The sequence below is a fragment of the Sapajus apella genome, unplaced genomic scaffold, assembly GCF_009761245.1.
Source record: "Sapajus apella isolate SASKATOON/1434 unplaced genomic scaffold, GSC_monkey_1.0 scaffold44, whole genome shotgun sequence".
In the NCBI taxonomy this organism is placed as follows: Eukaryota; Metazoa; Chordata; class Mammalia; order Primates; family Cebidae; genus Sapajus; species Sapajus apella.
Genome location: NW_022436984.1, coordinates 16053323 through 16074676, shown reverse-complemented (window position 1 = coordinate 16074676; position 21354 = coordinate 16053323). Strand labels below are relative to the sequence as shown.

At 39.0% G+C, this 21354-nt stretch overlaps 1 protein-coding gene across 2 annotated transcripts in view; it reads right to left on the bottom strand.

Moving 5' to 3' along the window:
- Positions 1 to 21354, bottom strand: part of MTA3 (metastasis associated 1 family member 3) — a 138859-nt gene that overhangs the window by 89960 nt on the left and 27545 nt on the right. For both annotated transcript variants that reach the window (XM_032239420.1, XM_032239421.1), the window contains exons 3-5: positions 19704 to 19821; positions 7448 to 7550; positions 3518 to 3617 (exon numbers count right to left, since the gene is read on the bottom strand). In XM_032239420.1, the coding sequence (XP_032095311.1) occupies positions 3518 to 3617; positions 7448 to 7550; positions 19704 to 19821 (321 nt within the window). The remainder of the gene's footprint in view (positions 1 to 3517; positions 3618 to 7447; positions 7551 to 19703; positions 19822 to 21354) is intronic.

Genomic DNA, 21354 nt, shown 5'->3' with positions numbered 1-21354 from the left:
TTCAACGAATTAAGGTATATAGGTAGGATCCTCTTTAAAATGCTTTTTTTAAAAGTCTCACCTTCACTGACAACAAATACCAAACCTTTAAAACTGCCCTCTCCCAAAAGAAATTCACCTGCTGTCCTGCACATTCACCAGCAGTGGGAAGCAGAGAGCTGCTGCAGCTGTGAACCAAGAGCCCACACAGGCCCTCTGTACCTCAGGCAAGTCAGACCAGCTGCCACAGAACTCTCCACCATCTCGGGAACAAGCCTTTCCACTTGCACTCAAGCAGGGACCACATCCCCAGTTATCATCTGAGGAGCAGTATCTCATAAGAATAGTGTTAAACTACAGGGAACTGGTTACATAAATAATAGTTTACCTATATAAGATCATGCAACATTAGGGAAAAACTGAGTTCTTACAATGATTTTTAAAAACGTATTTATAACATATAGTTAGGGAAAAAAAGGAGGGGGGAACAAAACTGTTTTAAATGACCTCAACTATGTGTTAAAAAGAAAGTTTACATGAGACTTGTCTTATCAGTTACCAAAATGTACTAAGATGTGGTACTTGTACAGGGAAAAATAAAAATAGATCAACGAAACAGAAGAGAATAGATTAAAAGTCTATAAGCAGACCTAAGTATATCTAGGAACTTAAAATATGACAAAAGGGCATTACGAAGCTCACACCTGTAATCCTAGCACTTTGGGAGGCCGAGGTGGGTGGATCACCTGAGGTCAGGAGTTCAAGACCAGCCTGGCCATCATGGTGAAACCCCATCTTAAAAAAAAGCGGGAGGGGGGGGAATTACAAATCATGAAGAAACAAATATTGGGACAATTAATTTAATATATGGGAAAATTAGATCCCTACCTCACTCTATTCACAAAATTAAACTCTACATAGATTTACAGTCCTAAATATGAAGAAAACTTTAAAACTATTAGAAAAAAATAGGACACAAGAAATATACAAATTTATATATATATAAATATAGCTCTAGTTATAGCCTAAAAACTCACACACATGCTCACAAAGGGATATGTATGAAATTTTCAACATAGGATCATGAACAACACAGTAAAAGAAAAATGTCTTGAAAGCACTCCAGATGTTCACTGGTAACAGAATAAATAATGTATAGTATTATATGAAAAAATATTAGAAATAATACAGAAATAGTTAAAATGAATGACTGTGTATATACTTATTAACATGCCTAGATCTCAACAGTGGGCAAATGGCAAGGGTTACACAGTAAATTTAAGCACATGCAAAATAATATTTATGTTGTTTTGGATACATAAATACATAATAGAACTATAAAAACACAGACTACATACATAGCAGATCTGTTCTAGTGGCTGCCGCTTAAATGAAGGTAAGAGGTGAAGGGAAGTAGGACTCGGAAGGGAATACTAGAGACTTCGACATTAACCACAAGGGTTGAAAAAATTGTTTTTAATCTGAAGAACTAAAATATTAACATTTGCTTTAGCTGGGCTTATATGGAGTTTTATTACATTATCCTCTGTCCTATTCTGTAAGTTGCTATTATGATTATGTATAATGCATTAAAAAGGGCTTAAAGAAAACAAAATAGTAAGACATTCTACTCTGGGTAATGAGAACAAAGCTTCTTTTGGCTGCTGCTGAACTATTTTTCAATTTTTCGTAACAGACACACATTAATTTTTAAATTGAGCAAAAATCATTTTGCCCAGGAAAAATACATACAGGTGGTGATTAGATTTCACATAGTTCTGGTTTATATAAATATCTATTTCTTTTTTCTTTTTTTGAGACAGGGTCTCACTCTGTCACCCAGGACAGAGGGCAAGTGGCACGAGCATGATCTCGGCTCACTGGAACCTCTGCCTCCCAGGCTCAAGCAATCTCCCACCTCAGCCTCCCAAGTAGCTGGGACCACAGGTGCCTGCCACCACGCCCAGCTAATTTTTTGTATTTTTTTTTAAAGATGGGGGTTTCATGACGTTGCCCAGCCTGGTCTCAAACTCCTGAGCTCAGGCAATCCACCAGCCTTGGCTTCCCAAAGTGAAATATCTGATTTTTAAAGTTCTTGCAAACATGACATCTGTACTCTTGCTTCTCTTGATAAAATATTCTCAAAGTTCTAAACAACTAAAAACACAAACCCATTTTGGAGATGCTAAAATTGGGGTAAAATATTAATGTCCCAAAGGAGAGAATAAAACTTTCTTCTATAAACAATTCTGGTCTTTGAGAAAGGAAAAGGAAAGGGTTTAGATTTAGTCACAATCTATAATTGTACAGAAGTACACAGAATGCATAAGAAACAAGGCTGGAAGCAGTGGCTCACACCAGAATCCCAGCACTTTGGGACATCAAGGTTAAGAAGACTGCTTGAAACCAGGAGGAGTTCGAGACCAGCTTGGGCAACAACATAGTAAGACCCTGTCTTTATTAAAAAAGAAAAAATTAAAAATTTTTAAAAGCATAAAAAACAAATCTGATGTGCATTCCTCTGAGTTCTTACATTATCAAAATAAATATTTTATGAAAAGCATTTCAAACTGGCATTATAATGAGAAGGTTAAAAACCTATATTGTATTTCATTTCATTAGAAAACAATACGGAAACTTTTATTATATGTAATGAATACTGGTGAAATAACCTCATCAAAGCTCAGTTTTCTCATCTGTAAAATGAGCATCCTACCATGCCTATCACAAGGGGAAACAGGGATCAAATACAGTAAGTAACTTCAATCAGCAAAAAAACTCACAGGTCCACTTTTTTGGAGTGCAGAGAAAGCATTAAGTGCCAGGTCCTATGCCTGGCCACCGCTGCCATTAATGGTAAAATTCAACTGAGTATAGGACATTTCATTTTACCACCAAAAGAAAAAAGTAAATAGATTTAAAAAGATAGCAACTGTAATGTAATAAAAATTATGTAAGAAAACATACCCTCTGGCCAGGCGCGATGGCTCAGACCTGTAATCTCAGCACTTTGGGAGGCAGAGGCAGGTGGATCACAAGGTCAGGAGTACGAGACCAGCCCGGCCAACACGGTGAAATCCCATCTCTACTAAAAATACAAAAATTAGCTGGGTGTTGTTGTGTGTGCCTTTAATCCCAGCTACTCAAGAGGCTGAGGCACAAGAATCACTTGAACCTAGGAGGCAGAGGTTGCAGTGAGCCAAGATCGCGCCACTGTACTCCAGCCTGATGACAGAGTGAGACTGTCAAAAAAAGAAGGGAGGGAGGAAGGGAAGGAAGGCAAGGAAGGGAAGGAAGGAAGAAAAAAAAAAAGCCCCTCTTTCTAGAGAACAGACACAAAAAAACTCAACTCACAAACAAATGATATCAGAACCCAAGTGATATCAGAACCCAGTTAACCAAATAAGCAAGCCAAATCAACCTAGCAGTCAGGAAGGCTAAGAGCCCGAAAGCTCCCAGTCTACCATATTGCCATAATGGCTTTAAAATTAAACAAGTAACAGGATAAATAACCACAAGATTTCAAAGAGAGTCTTACCAAGGTGATGTCTCGGGAAGCTGCAGCAGCACTCATATGCAAACTAGGCTGCCTCACAGAACTGCTGCAATCCAGGGCTCTAGCAAATGTCCCAACAGCACTGAATAAACCAGAAACACAATAAGGAAGAATTAAGTATCTGAGTTTTATTTTTTAATGTTTCTTAAAACACATTTGGATAGTGAATAAAAAACTGTAAAAGAAAAGACAAAAACAAGTTTCTGAATGTTTGAGAATCAAATAATAATAAAAAGAATTTTCACTCTATAAGATATAATAATTGACAAGCCAATTTACTACAAACAGGTCATTATCATGAAACCAAGAAAAAATAGCCTGTGCAGGGGGGAAAAAGAAGGAAAGGGAAGCTCTACTACAAAATGTCATGGAGTAAAACATTTGGTATTCAAATTGGTTCAAAAAATAAAAAGTCAGCTGCAGAATTTGACTATTACAGCAAAGCAAGTTCTGACCACTTCTAGGTCCAAATTGTAAAACCCAGTAACATTTTTCCCCCAATATATCATTAACTGTAGCGACCCCTTCCTGTGAGGGTTCAACATGAAATAGATTTCTACTGAAATCTCATTAAAAAGAAATTACCATAATGCTGCTTTTAGTGATTTAGAAGTCCCTTCAATATGTAAGAAACCCTAACCTTAAGATACACAGCACAAAATGAAGGCTCACTGCTTTTCCTGCCTGTATTTTAAACATGCTTGCTGTGGAAGAGATTTTTTATTTTTTTTATTTTTATTTTTTGAGACAGTGTCTCACTCTGTCACCCACGCTGGAGTGCAGTGGTGTGATCATAGCTCACCACAGCCTCAACTTCCTGGGCTCAAACAATCTTCCCACCTCAGTTTCCCAAGTATCTAGAACTATAGGCATGTACCACCATGCCCAGCTATTTTTTTTTTTTTTTGGGCTAATTAAAAAAATTTTTTTTTGTAGACATAGCCTCCCTATGTTGCCCAGGCTGGTTTCAAACTCCTGGGCTCAAGTGATCCTCTCGCCTTGGCCTCCTAAAGTTTTGGGATTACAGGCATGAGCCATTGTGGTTGATCCCTAAGGAAGAAATTTTATAAACATTTTAATACAACACATGTTGAAAAGTACACAATGTACATATAGTTACTGTAAAGTGAACACACGCATGCCACCAAGGTCCAGTTCAAGAAAGAACATGACCACAACCCAAAGGCTCCTCAAGCTCCTCTCTACAAGGAACCACCACCCTGAATTGCAGCACCACAGATTCATTTTCCTCAAATAGAATCACACAGTTGGACTTTATGTCCAGCTTCTTTTGATTAAAATTGTGTTCGTGGATTCATCCATGTTGTTAGCTACGGCTGTGTTCACTCATTTTCCCTGCTACGTGACATTGTGTCTCATCCCCTCTACTCTACTGCTGACAGATACTCCGTGTTGTTTACAGTTTGGGGTTACTATGAATAGTGCCATAAATCCATTTGTATACGTATCTTTTGGTGCAAAAATGTAAGCATTTCTGCTGTATAGATATTTAGGAGTGAAACTTAAGAGATATGTGTGTCAGATGACAGCAAACAGTATTCCAAAGGAGCTGTACCAATTTACACCCCCACCAGCAAGTTATGAGAGTGCTGATTGTTCTAAATCTTGATCAATGCTTAGCACTGTAAGTTTTTAAAATTTTAACCATTCTCGTGGATTGGCAGTGGTATTTGACTGTCGTCTTAATTTGTATTTAGAAGATTTTTTTTTTTTTTTTTTTTTGATACAGAGTCTTGCTCTGTCACCCAGGCTGGAGTGCAATGGTGCAATCTCGGCTCATTGCAACCTCCGCCTCATGGGTTCAAGTGATTCTCCCACCTCAGTCTCCCAAGCAGCTGGGATTACAGGCAACTGCCATCACACCCAGCTAATTTTTTTTGTATTTTTGTAGAGATGGGGTTTCACCATGTTGGCCAGGCTAGTCTTGAACTCCTGACCTCAGATGATCTGCCCACCTTGGCCTCCCAAAGTGCTGGGATTACAGGCATGAGACACCATGCCTAGCCTTTTTTTTTTTTTTTTTAAAAGAGATGAGGTCTTACTGTATTGCCCGGGTTGGTCTCAAACTCTTGGACTCAAGCAATCTTCCCGTCTTGGCCTCCTAAAGTGCTGGGATTGCATGCATGAGCTACCATGCCTAGCCTAGAAGATTATTTTTTAAAACAAATATTGAAAACAAAAACATACTAGGAACCAACTCCTTGGTGTCCTTCACACTGGCTCTGAGGGAAAAGAAAACATACAGCCCTGAGCAATCAGAAAAATGAAAAAACAGATAAAAATCAAATTTGAAAACTGCAATGTCTCCTAACCAATCCCCAAACTAGAGAGTCTGTCTGGAGACTCTAGACCAGTATTCCATACTCTACAAGGGGCCACAACACTGGCCCCTTCCCAACAATGCACATCAAGTGTCTCCATCCAATCACTTAGTAGTTTGGTAATGGGCTCTGGACTCCAAATACCTGACAACCAATAAAACGTATGACGGTCCATGGAGACTGGCTCTATGAACACTGATGTATAAGGATGAGCCAAGACGATTTTTTCCTCTGTATTATGAAATAAATTCAACACAAAATCAGACAATAACATAATGACTGTTGCATCCACTATCCAGATCTATCTGCTATTAATATTTGGCCATGTTTGGTTCATTCTTTTAAAAAATAAATATTATAAATTTGTTACAAGTCCCCTATATATACTTCTAGGTCAAATATATATAATATATATACCCATTTAATGTATTTAAAAATCATTAATGAAATAAAGCGTTGTTTTGTACACTGCAAACATTTTATAAATAATTACTCTGTATGCACATAAATGATCACATGGTATATACCCTCAACATTATTTGTGATGTTTATCTCTTTGCTACATACAGCTTTAATTCATTCAATTGCTATAAAGTTATAGTTCACTATATGAGTATACCTCAGTTCATTCATCAATTGCTGATGTACTTTTAGGGTTTGTTTTTCCCCCCCCCCAATTTTCCACAGTTACAATACTATGATCATCTCATTTACTTTCAGCTGTGTGGTAATTTCCCCCATGAGCATCATTTACTGTTATCATTTTTAAAATAAAAATAAAATTCTGTCCCATTCATTCTCTTAAGGGGAAGAAGGAACCAAGTCAGCCAGGGGGCCAGGCTGAAAGCTCTCAAAGGAAAGCACTATGCTTAGTAACAGGCCTTACTCACACATGGATGCAGTGAGCAAATTCAAGGTGTGTATTCTTATTGTTACCTGAATAATCCATGTCTAGAGTAGCCATGTCAAGTAAAAAGGATGAATCTTTTCATTAAGGATATGGGACCTTCAGGTATTTTCTTCAAGTATAAAGAATTTCTTCTTGCCGGGCGCGGTGGCTCAAGCCTGTAATCCCAGCACTTTGGGAGGCCGAGGCGGGTGGATCACGAGGTCAAGAGATCGAGACCATCCTGGTCAACATGGTGAAACCCCGTCTCTACTAAAAATACAAAAAATTAGCTGGGCATGGTGGCACGTGCCTGTAATCCCAGCTACTCAGGAGGCTGAGGCAGGAGAATTGCCTGAACCCAGGAGGCGGAGGTTGCGGTGAGCCGAGATCGCGCCATTGCACTCCAGCCTGGGTAACATGAGTGAAACTCCATCTCAAAAAAAAAAAAAAGAATTTCTTCTTTATACTTTCCTGTTTTCTTAATCAGTAAAAAAATCAATATTTTCATTTAAAACAGAAATTAATAATGAATTTAGGAAACAGTACAATGTATTAAACTTTCCTACATAAAATACAATCACAGGGGGAAAAGCAGAATACAAAGAAATAAAAATACACATACATATAAATTATTTTAGATAAAGAAATTTCTTGACTCAATAATGCCATATTCATACTTACCGCGCTACAACTAAAAACTGGTCAATCTGTCGATCCGTAAGTGGGCTATTTGGATCCCAAACTTTAACTTCCAATTTTGACTGTTCCCTCTCATCTGATTCTCCTGTCCAAAAAAATAAAAATAAAATGGAGTCTTGTTACTGACAAGGCGCACTGTCTCATGCCACTGATGACAATGGTCACCACAGTATTAGAAATGTTTATGTGTAAGGTAAGGCTCATAGTTTTGGCACATTCTTCAGGCACAGATGTACAACACCTCATTAAAGTGAACACTGATGATAATGAATCCAAACCAACCTCACGGTATCTTCATTTAGTCCTTAACATTTATTTCTGGAGTACCTGTATGTGAGAGGTAGTAAGCACCATGATGAGGGATATAAAAATGAAAGAGAAAGCAACAGGCTGGGTACAGTGGCTCACACCTGTAATCCCAGCACTTTGGGAGGCCGAGGTAGATAGATCACTTGAGGCCAGAAGTTTGAAACCAGCCTGGTCAACATGGAGAAATCCTGTCTCTACTAAAAATACGAAAATTAACCGGGTATGGTGGCAGGCACCTGTAATCCCAGCTACTTGGGAGGCTGAGGCACAAGCATCATTTGAACCCAAGAGATGGAGGTCGCAGTAAGCCGAGGTTGCACCACTATACTCCACCCTAGGTGACAAAAAAAAAGAAAGCACTTCCATAAGATGCTTAAACTATGCATAAATATCTATAACATAAATCAAATAATTAGCATAAGAGACATATATTAATAGTTAAAGCATAAGAATCTGAAGAGTAAAGAAATCATTTCAAGTTAGTTAAGAAACAATGTCATGAAGGAGGTGGCACTTCTGCTAAGAACTAAAGGGTATGAATGTACTAGCAGGGGAAGAAGATTTAAAAAAAAAAAAAAAAAGAAAAGAAATAACATGAACAAAGTTGTGAAGCATTAAAATGGCATAGAAAAGCAGCTCATAATGTCTGGAGTACTGTATGGAATGAGAGAAGATAGCTAATGAAGTGGGTTACAGACACATTATGAAAATCCTACATAGATTGTTTTTTCTTTTTTTGAGATGGAGTCTCACTCTGTCACCCAGACTGGAGTGCAATGGCGAGATCTTGGCTCACTGCAACCTCTGCCTCCCAGGTTCAAGAGATTCTCCTGCCTCAGCCTCCCTAGTAACTGGGATTACAGGCACCCACCACCACGCCTGGCTAATTTTTGTATTTTTAGCAGAGACGAGGTTTCACCATGTTGGTCAGGTTCATTTCAAACTCCTGGCCTCGTGATTCACCTTGACTTCCCAAAGTGCTGGGATTACAGGCATGAGCCACCACACCTGGCCTCAGATATTTTGAAGAGATTTTATTTGGAGGTAATGAGAAGCCCTTGCTTTTTCTGGTAAGGGAATGACAAGAGCAGAACCAAACTTCAACTTTCAAAGCTAGCCATGGTTTATAATTTCCTCTGCAAAGATACCTGATAAAGACAGACAGTCATATCAGCCTCCTTTAAGAATTTCCTCATAAGTAATGAGGGGCTGAAACATGGTAATGAGATTGGTAATACAGCACAAAGAGAGGAGATTTAGGAATATCAGTGACAGACTGGGTGTAGGGTATAGATTTCAAGTTTTGTGAGCTGTACTCATTCATAACATTAGCATTAGAAGAAAGAAGGAGGCTGGGCATGGTGGCTCACACCTGTAATCTCAGCACTTTGAAAAGCTGGGGCAGGAGGAGTTCAAGACCAACCTGGAGTTCAAGACCAACCTGGGCAATAGAGTAAGACCCTCATCTCTACAAAAAATAAATACAACTAGCTGAGCATCTGGTGTATGCCTATAGTCCTGGCTACTCAGGAAGCTGAGGTAGGAGGATTGCTTTAGCCCAGGAGGTCGAAGCTGTAGTGAGCCATAATCACACCACTGCATTCCAGCCTGGGTGACAGAGCAAGACTTTTGTCTCAAATAAAACAAAACAAAAAAAGGTGCACAAACACGAGGTGAAGGCTGAGAGAAAGACTGACAATAATGCCGAATGCTCTGCTTTAGAATGTCTCACGAAGAGATAACTATTGAGCAACAGTCAATGTTAGGACAAATGATGGTAATGAAAAGTAGCTGGGAGCCAATAGAATTTTTATTTATAGCTATGGATTCTTACTAGGATAAGAGCTCTTTAATGATAAGGACTGCTTTTGGCTTTGTTTTGCTTTTGATGACTGCATCTATAACATTAGGACTTCCAATGGCTGACATAATACTCTGAAGCCAAACATTCCCCAATGACTGACAAACCCAGGCTATGCGCCACCTAGTACAGGAGCAAGCAGGTATCAATGGAAATGAGAGGACAGAAGCAGGCCTCTTAAGTCAAGCCACTGCTGTTAGGTTGAAGACCTGCCAAGTCTGTCCCTGGTTCAAAGGCAGGTAACCAGAGAGCCAACTGCCAACCCCAATATAAAATGACACAAGCAGAGCAGAGCAGAGCTAGAACTAGGCCAAAAAGATCTAAGGTTTGAAAGAACTTCATTCTTTGTTTCGTTTACAATTCTTAGCATGTTAAGACACTCAACATTAGGTTCATTTTTAAGGGCTGTTAAAAATCAAAAAGTTACAAGGCACATGAAACTGAGAATGACACAATTAACCTATGTCTTTTAAAAAATAATTTAAGTAAGGACAGATAGTAATAGTAAAACATTTGAAGTAACACACAAGAAATGATGATGCTATTCAGTTTTAAGCCCCTTCTGTTATATACTCCCTAACGTAAGACAACAATTATTGTTTATTTTTCAAATTCAAGTCAGCTAAATTGATACATTTTAATTCTACCCATACAGTCTCAGCATATAGCAGAAATAAGACTTAGTAGAAGAATTCTAAATAAATTCACTGTAAACAATAATAAAACACTCTTGAAAGCATTTATACTAACACCAAAAACATACACAACCATGGGATGAGAAGAAAAATGGCAAGAACAACAAATAAATATAGAAATTCTCTATATTAAACAATCATTCCAAACTAAGTAGAGACTCCCATTTTGAATAAACCAAATAATTACATTCATATCAGTTTGATCACTTCTTCACATGGAAAAAACCTTTAAAAAGCTCTTGAATGAACTTATTTAGAATTTTTATAACTAAATGTTCAGCTAAGCAAGCAGCAATCTTTGGAATGGCCTTGGGAACAATGGCATGAACCAGAAACTGAACCAAGATTAATTCCATCTTAATGGTCATGCCAGTCTTTACAATAATCTCCCCTTCCTCCTCCATTTATGATAATCTGGGCAATTCCAATCTGCTCAAGTACCACATCATCAAAAAACACAGACCATGACAATCTCTCCTAACCTCTAAATTCCTACAGATGTATTTCCCAACTAAATGTTATTGTATATAGCTTTCTATTTTTGCTTCATTTAATTTTGAAGAAATGTAGACCCAGCAACTATTTTAAATGTTAGCCCTAACCCTCCAGTTATATTTTTAAATCTCTAGAAAATACTGACAAAGTACTTCTTAAGAATTTTGAGCACAAAACATTGTTCAAATACTCTGAAGAATTAAGGATTCCTAAAAGTCCTTTCCTAGGCAATTGGAAACATTCTTCGTTCCAAATACAACACGTTTTCTTTGCACCAGCTATCAGAGTACTACACTTTTTATATTATATGTAATTCAGTCACACAAGGATGTCTTTTAACACTATTTTTGCTCAATATTGTTCTGGCCAATGTATTAAGTTATGACTCAAAAGAATAATAAGTTACTGTAATTTTTTAAAGTCACATTCATTTGGACAATGAAAATATAAACACTAGGAAATAAAATTGGAGATTTTATATAATGAAATTTCAAAATTTTCAAAGGAAGATCAGATGATTTGAGTAAATAAAAAAGCAAGGCTCAGGTGCAGTGGATCACATCTGTAATCCCAGCACTTTGGGAGGCCAAGGTAGGAGGATCGTTTGAAGCCAGGACTTTAACAGCAGCCTGGTCAACAAAAGGGAGATCCTGTTTCCACTTCTAAAATAAAAATCAAGATGCAAGGTCAAACCAGAATATTACACCTCAAAATATACTTCTTTGGCATACTTCCAGATGGTTATTCTGAGATCAACAAACACAACAAGGGTAGCTAGCCCTGAAAGGCTGTCTTTTATGGGAGGAGATCTGCCTATGTAGAGGAAATCTACATTAGTAAACAGCAGATGCAAACAGGAGTTCTCTGAGGCCCCCTTAAGCGATCTAAGAAAGACTAATATACAGGAAAAAGAGACCAATGGTCTGACATAGACACTTCATCCCAAGCTACACCTTTCTGAGGGCAGCTTGGAGATAACCTTGGAGGTTCATCTACATAAAAAGGCAGCCATGCAGCCTTGCTTGCCTTGCTCTCCGGAAACCTGTGCCATCACCTCCCCTCACCCTAATCTGTTTTCTTTTTGAGACAGAATTTTGCTTCTGTCACCCAGCATGGAGTGCAATGCCAGGATCTCGGGTCACTGCAACCTCCGCCTGCTGGGTTCAAGCGATTCTCCTGCCTCAGCTTCCCAAAGTAGCTGGGATTACAGGTGCTCACCATCACGGCCAGCTAATTGTTTTTGTACTTTTAGTTGTATATTTAGGTTTCACCCTGTTAGCCAGGCTGGTCTTGAACTCCTGACCTCAGGTGATCCACCGGCCTCAGCCTCCCAAAGTGCTTGGATTACAGGCACGAACCACCGCACCCAGCCGTTTTGTTTTTTTAAGACAGGGTCTCCCTCTGTAGAGTACAGTGGTACAACCACAGCTCACTGTAGCCTCGACCTCCAGTGATTCTCTGGCCTCAGCCACCCAAGTAGCTGGGACTACAGGCATGTGCCACTATGCCCAGCTAACTTATTTCATTTTTAATAGAGATGGGGTTTCACCACGTTGGCCAGGCTGGTCTCGAACTCCCGACCTCAAGTGATCCGCCAGCCTTAGTCCTCCAAATCCAAAGTGCTGGGATTACAAGCCTGAGCCACTGTGCCTGGCCCCAATTCCCTATTCTTTCAGTAACCTCAGAATGGTGGTATTAAAAACCTTCATCATCTGTTTCTTCGAGTCTCATCGTGTTTATATTCAAGTGTTATTACAGAAGAGTCAAAAAGTTTAAAAAAAAAATTAGCTTACAAAGTAAAAAAGTTCAGTAAGCTAATGTATTACTGAAGATAATTTTTAAATGAAATTAGCATATAGCCTGGCTGGGCACGGTGGCTCACGCCTGTAATCCCAGCGCTCTGGGAGGCCGAGGTGGGTGGATCAAGAGGTCAGGAATTCGAGACCAGCCTGGCCAAGATGGTGAAGCCCCATCTCTACTAAAAATAAAAGAAAATTAGCTGGGTGTGGAGGCATACACCTTTGGTCACAGCTACCTGGGAGGCTAAGGCAGAAGAATCGCCTGAACCCAGGAGGGGGAGGTTGCAATGAGCCGAGATTACACCACTGCACTCCAGCCTGGGCAACAGACTGAGACTCCATCTCAAAAAAAAAAAAAAAAAAAAAAAGAAAGAAAGAAGGAAAGAAAGAAATTAGTATAGCCTAAGTATACAGTGTTTATACAGTCTACAGTAATGTCCTAGTCCTTCACATCCACGCACCACTCACTCACTGACTCACCCCAAGCAGCTTCCAGTGCTGCCAACTCCATTCATGGTAAGTGCCCTACACAGTGGGTGCACCACTTATTATATTTTTACTGTATTTTTACAATACTTTTTCTATTCTTAGATATGTTTAGATACACAATACTTACTACTGGGTTATAATTCCCCACAGTATTCAGTATAGTAACATGCTGTACAGGTTTGTAGCCTAGGAGCAATAGGTTACACCATACAGCCTGGGTATTTAGTAAGCTGTACCAATCCAGATGTGTGGAAGTGCGCTCTATGATGTTCGCACAGTAACAAAATCACCTAACACATTTATCAGGGTGTATCATTGTCTTTAAGTGATGCATGGCCATAAAAGAATTTGGTTTTGGGAGCAGATGTAAAATGTTTTGAATATCTGCAAATGAAATAGTTCTAAAATAAAGGAAGGGATTAATTCAACTGGATAAGATTATAATATATGGCAATAGTAATCAAAATGATGTTGTATGTACTACCACAAAAACAAACACAATCAAATGTATACAAATCAACCAGACCATATAATCATTTCTATTTGAAAATTTACATAGTATTATAATTATGTAAATATTAACTAGCATTTATTGAATGGTTACTATGTCCCTATAAATTTTTATACTTGGCCTCTCCCCATTAGGTACCCCTTCCCACCTCTATTTCTTCTACATGACAACCAAAATGTCTACATATCGTCTAATTCTCCTGGAGGACAAAATTGCCCTATGGTTGAAAATTACTGTTTTATATAATGGCATTCAGTATCTGCTTAAACAATTATGACAGGTCAGTGTTTCTAAGTTGACTACCATCCACTACATTGTTAAGAAATTCATATTCTGCAAAACTACCAATTGAAAGTAATAGGGTCTATGAAAAAATAGGATAAAACTCCCAAAACCCAGGAAACTTGGTAAACAGAGCATTCCAAAAAACGTAGCAATCATAATGAAAATACCAGTACAATTAAATCTCTACTGCCATTTGTACCAAGCATAAAGGTCTGCTGATCTTTTATCTCCTTAAACCCTGGACTCATGCTCCTTTCACTGAGCTGTAGGTCTCTTTACACAGCTTCAAATAAATTAAAAATCAAATCCAAAATGCAATTTTTGCCCCCAAACCCTGGAGGAAATACCTTCATAGTCTCTTCATCTATAACTCAAAGCTTCCCCATATAGTTTTAACATAGTAGAAAGTGCCTCAGATTTTCAGGCCACTAAATCAGCATAAAATGAAATCATTTTCAGGCTACTTAAATCAAAGGAAGACACTTTTGTAAAAATTTCCACTTGCTCTTTCTTAAACTCTCCTTATCTGTGAGAACACTTGTTTCCCTTATTGCCGGGGAAAGCCACAAGCGAACTGACACAATTTTCACTCTATGCTTTTTCCTATTTGCCAACAGAATATGAGTTAATACAAGTTTTAAGTGCATACATTGTAACAAAAGATAGATTAATTTAATTCTTTACCACTCAAAGAGAGACACCTCCTAAAATTCTTGATTGGTGATAACAACCTTTTTTTTTTTTTTTTTTTAAGAGGAAGTCTCACTCTGTCACCCTTGATGGAGTGCAGTGGTGCAATCTCGGCTCACTGCAACCTTCGCCTCCTGGGTTCAAGCTATTCTCCTGCCTCTACCTCCCAAGTAGCTGGGATTACAGATACATACCACCACACCTGGCGAAGTTTTGTATTTTCATGAGGTTTCACCACGTAGGTCAAGCTGGTCTTGAACTCCTTATCTCAAATGATCCGCCTGCCTTGGCCTCCCAAAGTGCTGCGATCATAGGTGTGAGCCATCACACCTGGCCAATAACAGCTATTAAATGAGTAGTACTAGAGGCCAGGGGGAGAGGACTGTAACAGCTGGGTGCTGTGCTAACTGCATGACAAGAGTTACTTCATTTGCTCATCACAACAATATGCTGTTCTACATACACTATTATTCCCTGTTTAAAGCGAAAGAAATGGGAACTTGGAAGGAGTTAATCATTTCCCCAAAATCACTCAATTAAAACAGCATAGTCAGGATGTGCCCAAACTTGTGAACCAAGTCATTTTAGTTTAATAATTTAAGGTTATTTTAACCATTAAAAATTTAAGTTTAATATGTAAAACACATTTTTCTTAAAATTCCAATGTTATAATACATTTAAATAATGACTCAAAACTTCTCATCTCTTTTATGGAAAATTTTCTAGGTGGTTTATTCCAACTCAGTGAAAGACGTAAAATCTAAAAGACCCCTTTACTTTCATTTGTAAACTACATACTCTTCTTTTCACATCTCTAGAGTTTGTTAGGTGATAGGTACCCATAAACAAACTGAAAAATCAAAAAGCCACAAAAAGATCTATTCCCTAGCAAGACAAATGCCACAACAATCTCTTAGTATCTATCAAGACATATTCACAAAGGAAGCAAGCCTGTAACGTATCCTGGCAGAGTGCTGCTGCTGCCACCTACCCAAGATATTAATTCCAGTTCCACATTCCATGCCAATGCAAATTAGAATCTGGCCACTGGTGGAAATGTACCCGCTCAGAAGTATTAAAAGGGTTGGGAAGAATGGATTCCAGCAAATCCTAAACATCTGTTCTTGAATATGATATGTTCTACTATTTAACTTCCCTGCAATCAGGTACTAGCTACATATGGAAGTTTCTATGATGGCAATGACCATGTTTTTCAAGTGTGGTTTAATTACTGGTATACCTATTGGTCTCCCTATTCCTTCTACCCCAAAAATATAGTCATTAGAAAAAAGAAGGATGGCCAGGAACAGTGGCTCACACCTGTAATCCCAGAACTCTGGGAGGCCGAGGTGGGTGGATCACATGAAGTCAGGAGTTTGAGACCAGCCTGGCCAACATGGCGAAACCCCATCTCTACTAAAAATACAAAAATTAGCTGGGTTTGATGGCGGGTGCCTGTAATTCCAGCTACTCGGGAGGCTGAGAGAGGAGAATCGCTTGAACCCAGCAGGCGGAGGTTGCAGTGAGCCAAGACTGCACCACTGCACTCCAGCCTGGGCAACAAGATTTCACTCCCATCTCAAAAAAAAGAAAAAAGGAGGATTCTTTAAACCTTGCACCTACTCAGTTGCCTGATTACAAGTGTAAAGAAACATTCTAGATACACTTAATGCTTCAGGCTGAAATGAGTCCAAAATGGCTTCTACATTTATGATGAAAAATATGGTATTTTTCAATAAAATCTATAAATCTGTTTTTCTTTGTTAGAGATGAATACTCACAAAGAAAACTACCAAGTTATAAAATGTAAAAATAAACACTCAGAAGTGGCCTTGAAGAAAGGGAAATGCATTCCTCGTTTCTGTTTAAAACATTCCAAAAGTGCCAGCAGTGAGAGGCGGGGTGGGAGGCGGGGTGGGAGGCGGGCGGGGTGGCGAATGGCTCACACCTGTAATCCCAGCACTTTGTGAGGCCAAGGTCAGGAGTTCAAGACCAGCCTGGCCAACATGGTGAAACCCCATCTCTACTAAAATTACAAAAAAAAAAAATTAGCTGGGCATGGTAGCACATGCCTGTAATACCAGCTACTTGGGAGGCTGAGGCACAAGGACTGTTTGAACCCAGGAGGCAGGGAGTGCAGTAAGCCAAGATTATGCCATTGCACTTCAACCTGGGCAACAGAGCAAGTCTCAACAATTTTTTTTCTCTGTGGCATGGGATGCTCGATAGCATTCTACCCACAGTAGAACTTCTTTCAATAACAGGGACAATCCTCTTAAACCCTGCCACTGCTTTGCCAACGAAGTTTATATAATATTCCAAATCCTTCACTGCCATCTCAACAGTGTTCACGGCATCTTCACCAGGAGTAGATTCCATCTCAAGAAACCACCTTCTTTGTTCATCCGTAAGAACCAACTACTCACCCATCAAAGTTTTACCATCAGATTGCAGCAATTCAGTCACATCTCAGGGCTCACTTCTCATTGTAGTTCTTTTGCATATTATATCCACTATATCTGCAGTTACTTCCACCACTGAAGTCTTAAACCCTTCAAAGTTATCCACGAGGGTTGGAATCAACTTCTTCTAAACTCCTGTTAATGTTAATATTTTAACCTCCTCCTACCAATTACAATTATTGTTACCGGCATCTAGAATGGTGAATCCTTTCCAGAAGGTTTTCAACTGAATACTCAGATCCATAAGAGGAATCATTTATAGCAAGTATAGCCTTAGGTAATGTTATTTCTTAAAAACCAAATTTAATTTCTCCTTGATCCACAGGTTCCAGAATGGATGTTGCGTTAGCAGTCATGAGAACAACATTCATCTCCTTGTACATCCCCATCAGAGCTCTTGGGTGATGAGGAGCATCGTCAATGAGCAATCATATTTTGAAAGGAATCCTTTTTCCTAAGCAGTAGGTCTCAACAGTGAGCTTAAAATATTCCGTAAACCATGCTGTAAACAGAGGTGCAGTCATTTAAGCTGTTGTTCCATTTATGGAGCACAGGCAGAGCAGACTTAGCATAATTCTTAAGGGCTCTGTGATTTTTGGAATGGTAAATGAGCAACGGCTTCAAGTCACCAGCTGCATTAGCCTCTAACAAGAGAGTCAGCCTGTCCTTTGAAGCTTTGAAGGCATTGGCTTTTTGTCTCTAGCTATGAAAGTTCTAGATGGCATCTTCTTCCAATAGAAAGCCGTTTTACCTACATTGAAAATCTGTTATTTAGTGTAGCTGCCTTCATCAGTGATCTTAGCTAGATCTGGATAACCTGCTGCAGCTTCTACATCAGCACTTGCTGCACTACTTGAGCTTTTGTGTAATAGTGAAGAATTTTTTCCTTAAACCCACGAACCAATCTTTTCTTCTCCAGCTTCCTCACCTCTCAGTCTGCATAGAATTTAAGAGAGTTAGGGCCCTGCTCTGGATTAGGCTTTAACTTAAGGAAATGTTATTGCTGGTTTGATCTATCTAAACCACTAAGACTCTCTCCATGGTATCAGCAGTAAAGCAGTAAGGCTGTTGTTTTTATTTTTTTTTGAGACAGTCTTACTCTGTTGCCTAAGCTGGAGTGCAGTGGCACAATCTTGGCTCACTGCAACTTCCACCTCCCAGGTTCAAGGGATTCTCCTGCCTCAGCCTCTCAAGTAGCTAGGACTACAGGCGCACACCACCACACTTGGTCAGTTTTTGCAGTTTTTGGGTTTTTAGTAGAGATGAGGTTTCACCATGTTGGCCAAACTGGTCTCGAACTCCTGGTCTCAAGTGATTCTCCACCTGCTGCAGTCTCCAAAGTGCTCGGATTATAGGCATGAGCTGCTGTGCCCAGCCTGTTTTGCTTTCTTATCATTCATGTGTTCACTGAAGTAACATTTTTTTTTTTTTTTTTTTTTTTTGGAGAAAGAGTCTCACTCTGTCACCCAGGCTGGAGTGCAGAGTAGCACTTTTAATTTCCTACAGGAACTTTTCCTTTGCATTCACAACTTGGCTAACTAGGGGAAGAAGCGTGGCTTTTGGCCTGTCTTGGCTTCTGATATACCTTCTTCACTAGCTTCATTCCTTGCTTTTGATTTCAAGTGAGAGAGAAGCTACTCTTCCTTTTACTTGAAGACTTACAGGCCACTGGAGGGTTATTAACTGGCTTAAGTTCAATATTGTTTTGTCTCATAAAATAGGGAGACCCCAGGAGAGACAAAGAAGGCAGGAAAGGAACAGTCAGTGGAGCACTCAGAAGACATAGTATCAACAATTCAGTCTGTCCTCTCATATGGGCATGGTTCAAGGCTCCAAAACAATTACAATAGTTACATCAAAGATCACTTGACAGATATTATAATAATGAAAAGGTTTGAAATGTTGCAAGAATTACCAAATGTGACACAGAGACACAATCCTGTTGGAAAAATGGCACCAAAGCACTTGCTCAACAGGGTTGCCACAAACCTTCAATTTTTAAAAAAACTAGACATATATGAAGCACAATAAAACAAAGTACATTAAAATGAAGTATTTTTCTGCTTCTAAACTTAGAAGTGCTGGCCAGGCCATACCACTTTGGAGAGGCCACAGTGGGCTGACTGTTTGAGGCCAGAAGATCAAGACCAGCCTGGGCAACATAGTGAGACCCATCTCTGTTTGTCTGCTTTTTTGTTTGCTTGTTGAGACAGAGTTTCACTCTTGTTGCCCAGGCTGGAGTGCAAAGGCGCTATATCGGCTCACCACAACCTCTGCTTCCTGGGTTCAAGCGATTCTCCTGCCTCAGCTTCCCCAGTAGCTGGGATTACAGGCATGCACCACCACGCCCGGCTAATTTTGTATTTTTAGTAAAGATGGGGTTTCTCAATCTTGGTCAGGCTGGTCTCCAACTCCGGACCTCAAGTGATCCACCCTCCTTGGCCTCCAAAGTGCTGGGATTACAGGCGTGAGCCACCATGCCCCGCTATTTATTTTTTATTTTTTACAAAGAACAGTAAAATTGCAAGTGCTTAGAACTTTTAGACTTTGCCTGAACATTGTCTCTTCTACATGAGAATATGTACATTTGAGTTTCAAGATCTATTTGTTTCACAGAACTGCAAACCCACAGAAAAACATACCTTCTAACAGCATTTCTGGAATGTCTGCCTGATATCTAGGTCCCACTCTGATTTCACCTTTGTCAGCTAATAGCGTTTTCAATGAGGGGTCATAGACCAATGAGTAGAAGAAAGTATCCTGAAAAATATGACAAAATACGTAGGTATATTTAATTCCTTCTACTTTTTATGAAGCATTAAAATCAGTGTCGCTATAATGAACACATAAACCCCAGAGAGTATATAAAATTTCATTTTCATTAATAAACTCATAGATCTTTAAGGAGAGCAAGGTGTTACTGTCATCATGTAAAACAGTGCAAAATTAAATCAAGCCAAAAGAAACAGCTTGAAATAAAGTATATTATAAAGTTCTATTATTTGTTTTAGTCTAAAAGAAAACTATTTGCTCTCTAAAGCAGAGTTTCAAAACCTAGCAAAATGAAACCATAGCTCCAAGGTAAGACACCTAAAATCAAATGATCTTATAAACCTCTAAAGTCCACACCAAACAGAAGGGAAGACTTCACAGATACCAGGTACTCTTACTTTTGCAATGTCAATCCCACTTTTTATTCAAAATATTAAAAGGTATATATATATATCTCACATTAAACTATACAAGAGTTGAACTTACATGTGGTTTACTGTTATAATAATACCACTTTATAGGTATTTAAACATGTATTAGCTATAATTCTGCAGTTCTTTAAGTACTGAGGCATACATATAAATATACAGATATACAAACATAGCTATATACACCCTCACCAGCAGCATACACACCAAAATTCCAATCCTCCTTTACGAAGCTCACATGTCCTTGTTTCTGAGCCTAACGGGTAAAATGACCTGGCCGCCAGTCCTTTAATGAATTCTGCATAATCACTAGAGATGATGTGAACCATCAAAATCTCGTCTTCTGCTTCCCACTATGATCCGAAAGTCATCTGCTGCCCAGTTCTCTGTACTATATCCTGGAAGGACCTGTCCCTACTATCAGAACTTTACCAAGCCCCAGCCAAGCAAACTACAAATAAAAGATAATCTGTCAGACAATAAAAGTCTCTCCCATGTGGGAACTCTCCCACATACTTTGATAAGGGAAAGGGAAAAAAAACAGAATTTTTCCATCCACTGAGAAATTCTGTGCTCTATTTTGTTCATTGCTCACTGTCAGAAAAAAAGATTTAAACAAAAATCTTGTTAAATAAAAAAGGTTGGGGGGATACCAATACATGACAATTTATGCATATTGTTAAAATGCTATCTAAGGAAAAGAAAAAATCTGTAGGAATAGATAAAACCACCAGCTTAACAAAACTACAGGGGATGATCACTATGGTAATCAGAATTGTTTGATTTTCTGTTTTGCTTTACAGACATAAGTAATAAATATTATTACTCAGTAACTGAAGTCATTGCCACAGGCTCAACATCGGATTTTTTTCTTTATTTTTTTTTTAATAGAGACAGGGTCTCACTATGTTGTCCAGGCTGGTCTCAAACTGCTAGGCTCGAGCAATCCTCTTGCCTCAGCCTCCCAAAGTGCTGGGATCACAGGCATGAATCCCTATGCCCAGCCACCATCAGATTTAAAAGCAGAAATACTTCAGGTCACTTGTTAGCATGGCACTCCAATAAAAACAGAAGCTTGCCATACTCTACAATG